We start from the raw sequence: 13,889 nt of genomic DNA on the forward strand, positions 1-13,889 counted from the left end.
TGTGAGGCTCCTGATCTTTTGTTTTCTTGATGTGCTGTTAGAAGATGATCTGTCAGTTGAAAGTATTGGTCTATCTTGCATCGGAGAAACAGTGTAACACCAAAGGCAGAAACTAGCACGCAGAGAAGCAGCACACGGACTAGTGTAGGAATGGAGACCCTCTAAATTCAAAGAGGCCATGATAGCAAGAAAAAGTAAACTACAGGCTTAAGGACCACTTAAGAGTAAAACTTCCAAACCGGTACTTTCTTAGGAGACACAGCGACTCTTTGGTGCACCCTGTTCTAGAAAAAAAGCAAATGCTCTCCCGAGGAAGCCTAGACAGAAGGCAGAGGGCAGAGTAGTGGTGGTGGTGGGATGGTGGGTCCATGTGCCCAGAGTGAGCAGAACAGCAAACTCTGTGCCTCAGTTTCCTTTTCTTGAGAGTACTGCTACATTTGAATGAGCACACCGATCACCCAGAGATCTCGGTAAAAATGCAGATTCTGGTTTAGGAGGTCTGGGGTAGGGCCTGAGATCCTGCATTTCTAATGAGCTCCCAGGTAATGCTGGTGCTACACTGACCAGCAAAGTTCTGGGAAAAAAAACATGGATTCCGTTCTTTCTTTCCATCTCTATGCATGCATTTACACACACTCTTTGTTGCTGGTAAAGAAGCAGGACACAGAAACAGAAATGTTAGATTCAACGGAAAAAAACATGTAGGAAATAATGAAATGTGTTAACTTACAGGTGACTCTGGGTTTATCCTTGAAACCACAAGAGGCATCTTTTGATCCACTCCTCCCTATAAACGTGTTAAATTAAAAACAACAACAACAACACTTGAATAGCTCATACCAACAAAGACTTGCAGACACAAGAGGGGCTCATACTTCACTTTAACCTATTCTAATCCCAGGGCACTCTTTCAGCACACAAGGTTCCTAACCCCTCGGGGTCTAGTGGGGTAACCAGAAGCCTGCTCAGAAGCCTCTCACTACCATCACGAACTAAAGATGCGCTCAGGTGTGCTTCCTTTTAAAAAATGCAAACGTCCCCAGAGGGCTCTGCACGCACAGCCTTGAAGTGCTGTTGGAAAGGGAGCTTTCCGTGTAGCAGAGAAAAGCTGTAGAGACAGTCACAGGCTGTGAGGGCAGGGCCTCAGCAGGGTGCTGGGGTACAGGAAGGGGAGTGCCTGGTGGCAGCTGGGGCTTGGGCAGCAGGGACCACCTGCCCTCATTCTGCTCTAGAGCAGGGGTTAGTCAGCTTTGCCAAGGGCCAGAGGGGACATATTTTAGGTCTGGGAGAGAGGCCTCTGTCGCAAGTGTTCAGCTCTGCCCGAGTGCCAAAGTAGCTGCAAACCGTTCGTAAATGAATGGGTGTGTCCGTGTTCCAATGACACTTTATTTGCAAAAACAGATGGGATGTGGCTCGTGGGCCACAGTTTGCAGACCCGGCCTAAAAGCAGGCAGAGATGGGGAAAGGCCCTGTAAATGTCCCTCCAACTTGAACTGTTCTCTCACTGGCTTCAGTGATGCCGACAGGCTCCCCGAAAAACCCCTCTTCTGGAGGCAGGTCTGCTTGCTGACCGTGTGTCATCTCCGAGCTTTGGTATACGCATTTATAAGATGGGTTCAAAAATACCAATTTCCCCGATGAGAAGAACGCTATCAGGTGATATAAAGAAGTGCACAGCAAACACCAAGAACACAGTAGGTCCTTGGTGTCAGGCAGCTCTGGGGCCATATTAGAAAACTCCCTAGTTTCCTTAGATTAGACTGAGGCACGCAGCACACCCCTGGGGGAAGTTTAAAAGCCACCTAAAGACTGCTCCAGAGCATACAACTTCCTTATAAAGACACACGACATACCTTAAGATTAAATCCAAATTTTCCATCTTCGTCTGGCGTGATGCGGATCAAAACTAAGTAGCCATCACCATTATCATTCTGGAAAACGTTGCAAAAATGATCAACTATGTTACTTCTCTCTCCAGCTGGTGGTGAGGAGATATCTTCTTTTAGTTCTAACTACTTAAACTGCCCCTGACGTGAGGAGATATCTTCTTTTAGTTCTAACTACTTAAACTGCCCGTGACGTGCCTTACGGCACAGGGAATCCTGGTTGGTCACAGGACCCAAGCTCACCCACCTTGTCACAGTAGTACTGGCTGGAGTCCTCGGTGGAGCCCCCTTTGGTCACCCTGTGGAAGGCCTCTATGAACTGCTGATCGACGCCATCTGTTGAGCAGGAGCCCGGAGCATTTGAAGATGGAGATACAGAACTGGATGACTTCTGGGTCAGGCAGCTTTGTGCTGGATTGTTCTCGGACAGACTCCTTCATCATGGGGAAGGAGGAGATATCTTAATAACTGGATTAACATTGTAGCAGAGCAAGCATTACTGGCTGTGGAGGCCTGGCATCCCAGGGCTGTCATGAGTTCCTGCACACTCAGAAGAGCTCCAAAGGTCAACCCCAGGGCTCTGACCCACCTGGGGTCCACTGGCTGCCCTTGCCCTCATCTGGCCTAAATGTCATCACCTTTAGTTTTGGGGATAAAGGGCAGGAGGGGAGGGAGGACCCAGGAGCTGCTGAAAACTCAGCTCCCTTCCCAGCTGCGTTAGAAGGTGACAGGGAAACATGCCTGGCTACCCTGGTGGTTTAATTACCGGAGCTCACTCAGACGCATGTCTCCATTCCTTCTGAAAGCTTTCTCCTTCCATCTCATTCCTGCTGTTAGCTCTGCTTCAGTAGGACTCTTGGCTACCCCCCAAAAATGGGACTAACATTGCACATTCAAGACCATTTATATTAATCCTAGTCTTCATTATTTGCCTGTGACCTCCATTAATTGTCTCCAATGATATTATCCTTCTTTTTTTTTTCTCCAATCAACGTCCTCCCTCATCTTAGAGCCACACTGCCCCATATGGTAGCCACTAGTCACCTGCAGCTCTTCAAATTTCAATGAAGATCTGGAAGTTCCTTGGTTGTATCAGTCACATCTCAAAAATGCTCAAGAGCCACATGTGGCTGGTGGCTCCCGTTTTGGACAACACAGTTACAGAGCATTTCTATTATCACAGGAAGATCTCCTGGAAGTGCTGTCTTAGAGAATTATAGACTACTAGAATCAAACAGACCTCTGCAGTCCTCTGGTCCAACTCCCATTTCACGGATGAAGGAACTGGTCTAGACAGCTGACTGACTTGCCCATGGACACACAGCTTCCCCCTCACTTAACATACAGAAGCTGGTGGACCTGGGTCCCCGAGCATCTCTTTCTCCTCCAGGCCATGCCACGTCTGCTCTTAAGACTCCTTCCCCACCCCCCTTACCTCTCTAAGCTCACAGGGCCACAGGGAGAAACCATCTCAGCCGTCACTTGACGTGTAGGACACTTGACTTCTCTGCATCATGCACACCCACACTATCCCCCTGCAGAGCCACGTGCCTAGCGAGAGATGCCTTAAAATGCCTACAGAACGTAGGGTTTTCCTTACCTTCTACAGACTCTGCCACATTCTAACCTCATACAGATTTAAGTCATGAGAGAGGTGAGGAGACGAGGCATTCAGTGACACATAGTACACAAAAGACAGTTCCTGCTGTCTCTCACTAAAATTTTCTCTTAAACCCTTGTCTATGGATTTTTCATTAAATCAGGGCTCCTCTGTTCCCTAGCAAGTTCAAATGATCTTACTTTAAATTTAAAATCTGTGTCATAGTCACACAATACTTCACCATCTCAACTTATGTGAATATAAAAATTCAGTGACAGAAATAACAGCTATATGCAAGCGAAGAGTTTGGCCTTATGGCTTTCGAGTTGCTGGGTGAGGGAAGGGTGCTATGGATGGCAAGGCATCTCAGACACAGGATATTTTGGAAGTGAAGCTGTATACCAGTGGTAGATTTTCAGACTGAAATGAAAGAGACTTTAATTAAAACTAAAAAAAAAAAAAAAGTTCCCCCCAAGTAGGGTAACTCAGCCAGTTTAACATTTACAAGAGCACCCCCTAGTGGCAAGAATCGCAACTGCTTGGCAGCTGCCAGACAAAAATCGAGCCAAACCCGGTTTAGGAAACACTATTTCCAGTTCTAGGGGTGGAGCTGAACCCTTAATATGAAGTTGCAAATAGCATACACTCTTCAAATGTTTGGAAGGCTCTCTAGAGGGTGACAGTGACAGAAAGGGTGAAGGGCATATAAACAAAAAACCAGAAGAGCCAGGTGACAGAGCAGAAGAGAACAGACTAATTTCAGTAAAATTCTAATTTTATATTCATTATATTTAATTTCTACATTTTGAATGTGTGGCTTGCATCATATAAAGTTTTAAAGTATTTTTCTTTTTCAGTATAAAATGTAACCGTCTACCTAACACAGCCCACAGTGCTAAAAATAATATATTCAAAGTCATTATGTGCCCAATCCTATTTTCTAAGTAGGGATGGAGGTTACTTTTAGAGAGCAATTTATTAAACATATGACAATTTTTTTTGGCTGATCAACTATGTACAGACGTTCCCTGTAGGCTGCTGTAACGTTCTGCTCAGCGTGGAGGATGGACAGACAGATGGTGAGGAGGACATCAAACGAGAAGTAATGAGAAGGTGGCAGCTGGATACAGCACACGGAAGCCACGAGCGAAGATGCCAAACCAAGCGGGCTTCCTCCCTCCTTGGGGCAGGATGTGAGGTGCTACTGAGGGAGAGCCCAGTGGATGAGGAGGGATGAGGGGAGCTGCAGGGGGTGGGGGGAGTAGGACCTGGGTTCCAGGGAAAGGAGTGAAGAAAGGGGTAGGATGAGCCAAAGCAAGACGACAGTGTGGGCTGACGAGGCCAATAACTGGGGAGGGAGGGAACAGAAGAGGTCTGTCCCTGAGGCAGGAAGGGGGCACTTGTCAGAGGAGGGGGGACACAGAGGAGACTGCCACTGTTGTCTGGAAGCCAGAGCAGCCTGGGAGGGACGGACCACCTTCGGCTCCCTGGGGAGAGAGGGGACAGGGACAGACTGGCTGACAGGCAGACCAAAGGGTATTCACCCTCAGGAACCAGAAGCTTCAAAACTGTAAATGCCAACAACAGGTATCAGAAACAAAAGCCATGCCAGAATTCACTTGTCAGAAGAGAAGCGATATTAAAAAAATTAAAACTGCCCACGGAAGACTCCCGTGTGATGCCTGTATACCGCTCTTCCCTAAACCCTACAAAAGGACAAGGGCGTCCACCCTAAGCCTGTTAAAGCAAGCGAAGTGGTGCTCCATGGAGGGTTTCCCAGCTCTAACTGAGCTACCAGTGAGGTGGTGTCTCTACGGGGGTGGGACAGAACAGGGGCCATTTGGTGTCGTGTTTCTCTCTGGAGTCTAGGAGCTTCCTGAGGTTGCGAGAGACCTTCGTCCTCTTTCTCTTCCTCTCCTAGTGCATGTAACACTCAGCCGGGCATGCGAGTGCTCAGGTAAGACGCTGAGTGAACAAAGAAGAAAACCACCTTACTCAAGTACCCGGGACTGACTGAATTACTCTAGAAGAGCACAGATTTCACCCAGTCACCTGGGAGCAGAGGTGAAGAGATGGGCTACACAGTTCTCAGCTTCTGCGAGCTCAGAGCTGCTGAGAATAGCACATTCACAGGAGTCCCCTGAGGATCTTGTTAAAATGCAGACTGATTCAGCAGGCCTGGGGTGGGCCTGAGGTCCGCATGTCCGGCAAGCTCTCAGGAGATGCTGATGTTCCTGAGCTGTGGCCAAAAGGGGAGTTATGCAGGGCTAGAAGAATGCAATGTGTCCTTTGAATAAAATTCCCGGAGAAACTGTCCACATGGATTTTATCTTTACATCAGATTCACCGAATAACAAATGGAGTCCTCTTTTCAAGTGTGGGTTTTTATGATATAGAGACATTCTTCACACGATACTCTTATCTCTGTAATAAAAGCCAAGGGCCCAAGATCAAAACTAAACTGAAGAAACTGCTGAAGTGGCTCAGGGACTCTGGTGCAGACGTGTTCCCTTCTGGGCTCTGCATGTCTTCACTAATGAAATCATGGGTCATGCGTCTGTCCCCCACCTCAGGCTGCCCCCTCAGATACTAAGACATCTCAAAGGCAAGAAAGCACTTGTTAAAATTCAGCTAATTCATGCTTGCGTTCTCTGATGAGAGTTTCCTGCCAGAGGCCCTGGCCCTGCAGTAGCCTCAACCACACGGCTGTGCTCACGGATGACAGTTAACCCAAACTCGGCCAAGTCAATCCGTTTGATTTCTTCTTTAACACAGACGCCGTGTGATGCTGTTCAGAGGATATGGGCACCTCACGTGGAGGTGGCAGAGGGGGCATCCCCCTGTGACAACGTTGGGGCTTGCATGTAACCGTCTGTCCAACCTCGCAAACAGTCACGGAATAGGTAGTAAGTCTCAAGCACTGTGCCAGATCTGTGGGGGAAGGAGAGGTCAGCAGGGCACTATCCCTCTACCCTCAAAGAGCTCACTGTCTAGTCAAGGAGAAGACATAAAAGCATAAAAATAATCAAGTAATATCATTGTGTTGCAATGGCGACGCTCAGGCATCTGGGGTATGGTGGGAGGCCAGGAGAGCCTTCACAGAGGAGAGGGAACTGTGCCTGGAGTTCGAAAGATGAATTAGGAAGGGTCTGAACAGGTAGCCAGGGGGGGAAGCAGAAGGGGGTCTAGGCCAAACACTACTAACGACAAAAGAGACAGGACAGCAGCACATGCAGAGGCATGAGATTCTGAAAAAGCAAAGGGGAGTGACGTGCTGGGGCACAGATTTCACAAAAATAAGGCTCTCAGCCTTGCGAAAGATGGTTTGGGAGGAGGACAGACCAAAGTCAGGAGGACACTTAGGGTGGTTTCGCAACAGTCTCTGTGACAGACGACGGTGGCTGACACAGGCGTGCAGTGGGATGGCGGAGGGATCCGATTCAAGAGATGTTCGGGAGGAAGACCAACAAGGGGAGAGCCTAGCTGAGGACGGTGGAAGAGAAGGAGTCCAGGATGGTGGAAGTTTCTAATGGGTGCAAATAGGGTGCAAATGTGGCCGCTTTCACCAAGACACAGGAGGAGCCACAGGTTGGACAGGGAGACGATGAGTGGAGATTGGGGTCCCTTGGGGCTTCAAGTATCAGTCATACGTCTACATGCATGTGGACAGACGCCAGGTGAAGGACAGGCAACGTGCAGAGAAAACAGACACAAAACTGCTGATGCAGTCCTGTCGCTGGCTGGCCTCCTCTGACAGAGACCCTCAGATGTACACAGATCTGTGTGCCACTGGCCAGTGTAGGACTGATGTGCTCAGGGAACAGTGACTAGCAGGCCGAGGGGTGGAGAGGGGCTGACAGAACTGGAGTCGTTTCGTGTAAAGGAGAGTAGATGGGGTTATCGGGTAGAATCAGAAATGAGAGCTCCAGGCAGGGATCTGTGGACGGCCCTGCTCATGCTGGGTCAGCATCAAGGACACTTCCCACACAGTCTGGACAACTGGGCTGTCCAACACCAGAACAGGCTGCCACACTGCAGGAGGGCTCCCCATCCCCAACGGGGCGACTGGGTGACAGGGCGGACGGCATTCTGCACTGCCGATGTGGTTGCAGAGAGGCATTTCTGAAGTCCCACTCAGGGCACAGAAGTTGTTGTTGTCTTTGTGGTTTTAAATGCTTATTGATTTTTTTAATGTTTGTTTGTTTGTTTATTTATTTTTTGAGAGAGAGAGACAGAGTATGAGCAGAGAATGGGGGGAAGAGAGAGGGAAACAAAGAATCTGAAGCAGGCTCCAGGCTCTGAGCTGTTGGCACAGAGCCCGATGTAGGGCTCGAACTCACTGACCGTGAGATTATGACCTGAGCCAAAGTTGGACACTCAACTGACTGAGCCACTCAGGTGTCTCAAATGTTTATTTTTTTTGGGGGGGGGAGGTACAGAGATAGAGGGGGACAGATTATCTGAAGCAGACTCCTCACTGTCTGCACAGAGCCCAATGTGGGACTCGAACTCGTGAACCCTGAGACCATGACCTGAGCCGAAGTGGTACGCTCAACCAACTGAGCCCCCCAGGCACCCCCGGAAGTTGTTTTTTTTTAAATCTTTAAATGTTTTTTATTTATCTTTTGGGGGGAGGGGCAGAGAGAGAGGGACACAGAATCTGAAACACACTCCAGGCTCTGAGCTGTCGGCACAGAGCCCGACACGGGGCTCAGACTCATGAAGCATGAGATCATGACCTGAGCCAAAGGTGGGCGCTTCACCGACTGGGCCGCCCAAGCGCCCCTGCAGAAGTTGTTTTTAATCTCTGCTTTGCAAAGTCACTTTTCCTTTAGGGAGATTCCCCTCCCACATTTTCTGGGTGGTAGGGAATGGTAAGTTGTTGTTTCGTTTTTTGTTTTTGCCAAGAAGGAAACTTCCTTTGCTGCAGATTTTGGCCTTCACTCTGAAGCAAGCAAAGGGACACGGAATGGCCGAGAGAAACCTGGGAGTTAACAAAAGACTACAGCCGACTCGGGCACAAAGCAAACTGCCAAGGATTCATAACTATAATCATCAACTTTGCTGTGCTGCTATAAATACGGAACAACCCGGAGAGTGACTCACCCACTAAGATAACGTGCGGAGAGCCTGAGCCGCACCACCCTGGGTTTAGAGCCAAAGTCTATCTGCTCTTTTTCTTCCCTTCTCTTTCTTCTTCTTGTTTACATGGGTACAGAATGTTACGCTTACTTCTCCTTTCTACAAGGAACCCTCCGTACTTACCGCCTGTGATGTTATTCATCCAATTTCTCTGACGGAACACTCCTTTTTGCCTCTTAACACAAACGGGCTGTATAAAACATGCCACACGTTTCTTCGACACATTGCAGAAACTCAACTACAATAGGGATACCCCCCCCCCACCAAGTACAGACCGGCTTTTCCTGCTTGCCTTGGACAGTGGGGGACCCCAGACTCCTGGGGAGGGTGCAGCTGGCTCTGCCAGCAGGAAGCGGTCCGGTAGGGGCGGCCATTTTTCAACTGCTTACCCCACTCACAACGCCCGGCCGCTAACCTGACTCTGGGAGACGTCTGTTGGTGCAAAGCCGCGACAAGGAAGGCTGCCTTGGAGTCGCTATCCACTACGTTCAACATTCAGCTGCAGCGAAAAAGTGCCCCAGGACGACCCACCTTACGAGGTCTCATGCAAGAGTTTCAGAATTGATGTGCAGTGTTTAGGGGTGTGCAGGGCCCAAAATTACTTGAGTCAAACGGGACTCAAGGAAGTGAATTCTGAATCTAACTTAAAAAAAACATACATTTAAATGGCCCTACGTGGATTGTGGCTCCTGTGTTGGACTGTGAGGGTCTAGCTGCTGCATGATTCCATGATGTGGTGGCAGACCACAGGAGGAAAACCTGACATGGGACCTCAGACCGTTCCCCAAACTCTTTCCTTTTACGAAAGTGGCAGAAGATGCAAGGAGGAAAGCTGACTGTGTGCTATCTGCCCAACTGGACTGGAGGCCCCTTAACGCAAAGACTTGTCTAATTCCCCTTGATGTCCCCTCAATGAGCAGCAAAAGGCACAGAAGTTACGTTGCTGCACTCAGCCATGCACGCAGCCCTTTAAAATACGCACACCCCACCAGACACAATCCGTCTCCTAGCCCGCACTGGTAAGTACTGTCAATAGCACTGTCTGTGATGATGGAAATGCTCTATCTGCGCTGTCCAGCATGGTAGTCATTACCTACATGGGGCTCTTCAGCACTTGAAATGAGGCTTGGATGACTGAAGAGGGCATTTAAATGTTAAGTACTTTGAATCTGAATAGGCACACGTGACTAGCGGCTACTGCACTGGCCAGGGGAAGTCGAGATACTGCCCAGCGCCATGATGGGACTACATACCACAAGAGGAAGGGCTGACATGGGGAGTGTGACTGAGCTTTCTGGAGCCCTCGGTGCATTTCCTAAACGCTCTTTCACCTTCCCCAAAGCCACAGAAGCCCATCGCAGAATCAAATTGGCTCAATTCATGCACGCCTGCATTCCTGCCTTGTATATCTAGGTTTGCAAAACCATGGGGTCCCACGAAGGAACTCATACCCTTCCACACTGTCACTTCAACGGAGCTGCAAGTTGGGGCAAGAGATACTGATCATTTCTGCAAAAGCATCATCTAAGCCCAGGTCACAAGGAAATAACGACCAGAGGATTATTTAACCAGAGGTGTTAAGAACACAGATAAGCTGGCAACCATGTCTGCTGCGGTCAGAGACAACAGAGAGGTGACAACCTCACACATAAATGGGAAGCAAGATTTGCAATTCACCTGCCGATGTCTAGAATACAATCAGGATGCGTTTAATGCTTTAAGCCTAGCAGCTAGAGTGGTAAAAATTTACAGATTAACTGAAGTGGCTTCTTGCTAATCCTGGGCTGTTCAGGGAGGCATTATGTTTCTATAGTTCGGGTACAGTATGGGACTTAACAGAATGAGCACCCAGTGCCTGTGGGTGACTTCCTAATGGTTGCTCCAGTTCTCTCATCGTTCAGCTTAAAATGTCACTTTTTGATCATGTCTACTTTAAAAAATTTGAGGGAGCTAACTCTAAAATGTATAGATATGGGAGAACTGTGAATTCATTGAGAGAAAAAAGTAAGACCCATGAATAAGGCAAGGAGGAAAAGAAACAGGGGCTGTATCGGAAACCTGGGCTAAGGGAAGCCAGTGCACTTGAACCTAACATGGAGCTTTGAGTTCCCTGGTAAGCAAGATGAAAAGAGAACTAGTGAATTAGATATACCTTATTGAATAATAAAAGAACTCAAGCCAGTGCTTTCGGAGAGACATTTTCCCCTGGCCTTGAGATGTGAAGGGAGTTTGTCACATTTATAAAAAGGAAGATGGGGGCATACAAGGAACTTACTGCAAACTGTTGACCAAAAGTTAACAAAGTTTCAGAGATGTTCTATGCGTGTTTTTGCTTTATACTCCCAATTCATCTAAAAGCAAACCTTGAGGGCATGCTGTGGGTCTGAGAAGGCTTTCTGTGGACAGGTAGAAGTAAGCATATTTCCAGTGATCTAGAAGTCCTGCAGTGGTAAAACTTTGGCAATCTAGAGAAATACCCCAGCAGTTAACGTATCTATGCCCCTGGAATGTGAATTGATTTAACCTGGGCTTTGCTCACGAACTAGAGACTATTCAAGGGAGCAACACATATGTGGAGAGTAGGTCTCTGTCACAGACAAAAATGAGTGCAAGCTCTAGACCTCAGGCACACAGCTTGTCGTCCTGTGGCGGAACGGACAGTCTGACTTATGCCGTCATCCTGGCAGAGAGCACCGTAGGGTGTTGCCTGCAGGCTCTAGCCCTTGACCTAAATGGCCATCTGGGCTTGAGCAAATTCCTCAACAGCCAAAACAAGCAGATACAAAGAAGAGAACAACACATTTCTTACTCTCGGTGAGGGCTCCGGTTCTGAGAAACCTCGGAATCACTGTCTTTCGGGGACAGGGAGGCCTTGTACGTGTAAAACACATCTTCAGTTTCGGTAATGTACGTCATCTCGTTCGCAAGGTTATCTGCGGAAGAGTGCCGTGGCTTCCGGATTTCGTGCCGGAGCCGAGGACTTCGCCTGCGTGGGAGAGAGGCCGAGCGTGAAAGTCCCGAAAGCAAATTGCACTTAAAAACTTCGTTAGACATCGGCGATCTGGCTTTGTGCCCTGACCTTTCCAAGGATGCCTTGGCTAACGCTGTTGGAAATTAAGAACCAGTTAACCCACTACTACACCAGAATCCACCAAGGGCCATGTGGGTTCTCAAGACTCTCAGCCCCGTGGTATAGCCCCCAAGACGGTAGCGTTGACTGTATACGTAGGCAGATGAGAGCGGTTTATGCCCTTTGGGAAGCGGTGAGTGTTGACTTAGGGAGCTATTCTTCCAGGAGGACTCAAGCTCTCAATGCACAGATAACACACCATACTGACTACTGATCAATTCTTCAGAGTCATTTGAGCACCAGTATAAATAAAGGGTTTAGAAGCCAAAGTACAGTTTTTGGCAAAACTGAAACCTTATTTCAACTACATCCCTTCATGTGAATTTCACTTGATCCAAGAAGCAGTGTTTGCTTTTAAAAATATATCCTGTATGCCCTGTTAGGTGGGCTTAGCAGCAGTAGCTAGCTATGTGGCTGCAGGCAAGTCACAACACCTCTCCGGGCCTCAGCTGTACCTACCTGCTCCTGAGAATGAACCAAATGAAGCAATGATCTCCGGACGCCTGGGGAAGCACCTGGGCATCGGCTCCTGCAGTGGGTGATCCCAGGCTGCTGAGCCTTCTAAGTTTTATTTTCTCTCAGTTTTTCCACCTTCTTCTTTGTGAGCCATTTCTCTTTGAGACTGTCAGGGCCTCCTCCACTATTCCCATTCCCCCTGGGCTCTGCTAATCAATAATACTGTGTCCAGAATAGGGTAGAAAGGCTCGTGACTCCTCAGGAGGGGACCTATAAATAGCAGTAAGAGCTCCAGGCCACGGGTGTGGCAACATCAAACCCCGCTGTTCTCCTGGATGCTGTCCTGGGCCTCTGCTCTGGGGCCCTGGCATCAGTGCCTAAGAGGCTTGCAGACAAAGCTGCTACTTTACAGCATAAATCTACCACTTTAGGATGAAGTGCCTAAATCGTGGGAAACCAAGAAACGAATCTACTCAGTCATACTGTGATTTCTAACACTAAATACCATCAGTATCTCTGGCTAGAGCACTGGGCCCCCGGGGGAGGGTCCTCACCCAGCCACCCTGCACAGCAGCTCCGTTTTGTGCGGGTTAGAATCTCCCCTAGTCCTAGAAGATCCGTCCTTGGTAACTTATAGGCCCACCCTGTCTTTTGTGAAATGAACAGAAAGCCATACTCTTAATTCCAGCGTGGAGCTGGGGTAGTGCCTCTGGCCGGGTTTCCCTCTCCCGCTGATGATACCTGGTCATTTTGGAGGCATTCACAAAAATGGGCTGATGTCTCTCAGGAACATTATAATAAAATAATGATACTAATTCCATCTGATTTCTTTTAATCGCTTACAAAGCACCCGCACACTGTTACATCATTTGTGGTGATTTTTACAACCTTTTTACACATGGGGAGACTGAGACCAGAGAGGTAAAGAAACTTGATAATTTAACAGAAGAGCCAAAATCTGAGTCTGGGTGCTACAGTTATACAATCAGTGCCATTCCCACTTGGCCAAATTGCCACTTCCTTCCTTTCAAGCCATCATATTAAAAAGTCGGTGGGCTACTTCCCCAAGCGCATTAGCTACTGTTTTTCAGAATCCTGCATCCTACATTGCATACCTTTACTAGGCTTTCCCAAAGTTTATTTCGTGCGATGTCAACGGAAAACAGATTAAATAAAGCTCAGCATGCTTCCTTATCACAGGACTTCCCAGAACATCAGTATGCCAGCATGTACTGTACTCCCAAAAGGGGCATTTCAGGAGGCTGTAGTTCTCAAATTCAGACCAAATAAAAAAATTTTTTTTAAATTTTTATTCATTTAATAAATGTTTATTCATTTATTAAATGAATAAATGGGGGAAGGGGAGAGAGACAGGGAGACCCAGCATTCAAAGCAGGCCCCAGGCTCTGAGCTGTCAGCACAGAGCCTGATGCAGGGGCTCGAACCCATGAAAGTGAGATAATGATCTGAGTTGAAGTTGGAGACTCAACTGGCTAAGCCACCCAGGCACCCCCAGACCAAATAAGATTTAAAAAAAAAATTTTTTTGGGGGCGCCTGGGTGGCTCGGTCGGTTACGCGTCTGACTTCGGCTCAGGTCATGATCTCACAGTCCGTGAGTTCGAGCCCTGCGTCGGGCTCTGTGCTGACAGCTCAGAGCCTGGAGCCTGTTTCAGA

The 13,889-nt window shown here is 48.2% G+C and overlaps 1 protein-coding gene across 3 annotated transcripts in view; it reads right to left on the reverse strand.

Moving 5' to 3' along the window:
- Positions 1-13,889, reverse strand: part of PTPN3 (protein tyrosine phosphatase non-receptor type 3) — a 108,982-nt gene that overhangs the window by 27,123 nt on the left and 67,970 nt on the right. For all 3 annotated transcript variants that reach the window (XM_042964028.1, XM_042964030.1, XM_042964029.1), the window contains 4 exons: positions 11,438-11,614; positions 2,134-2,320; positions 1,854-1,931; positions 731-787 (listed from right to left, as the gene is read on the reverse strand). In XM_042964028.1, coding sequence (XP_042819962.1) covers positions 731-787; positions 1,854-1,931; positions 2,134-2,320; positions 11,438-11,614 — 499 coding nt within the window. The remainder of the gene's footprint in view (positions 1-730; positions 788-1,853; positions 1,932-2,133; positions 2,321-11,437; positions 11,615-13,889) is intronic.

The sequence above is a fragment of the Panthera tigris genome, chromosome D4 (genome assembly GCF_018350195.1).
Source record: "Panthera tigris isolate Pti1 chromosome D4, P.tigris_Pti1_mat1.1, whole genome shotgun sequence".
In the NCBI taxonomy this organism is placed as follows: domain Eukaryota; kingdom Metazoa; phylum Chordata; class Mammalia; order Carnivora; family Felidae; genus Panthera; species Panthera tigris.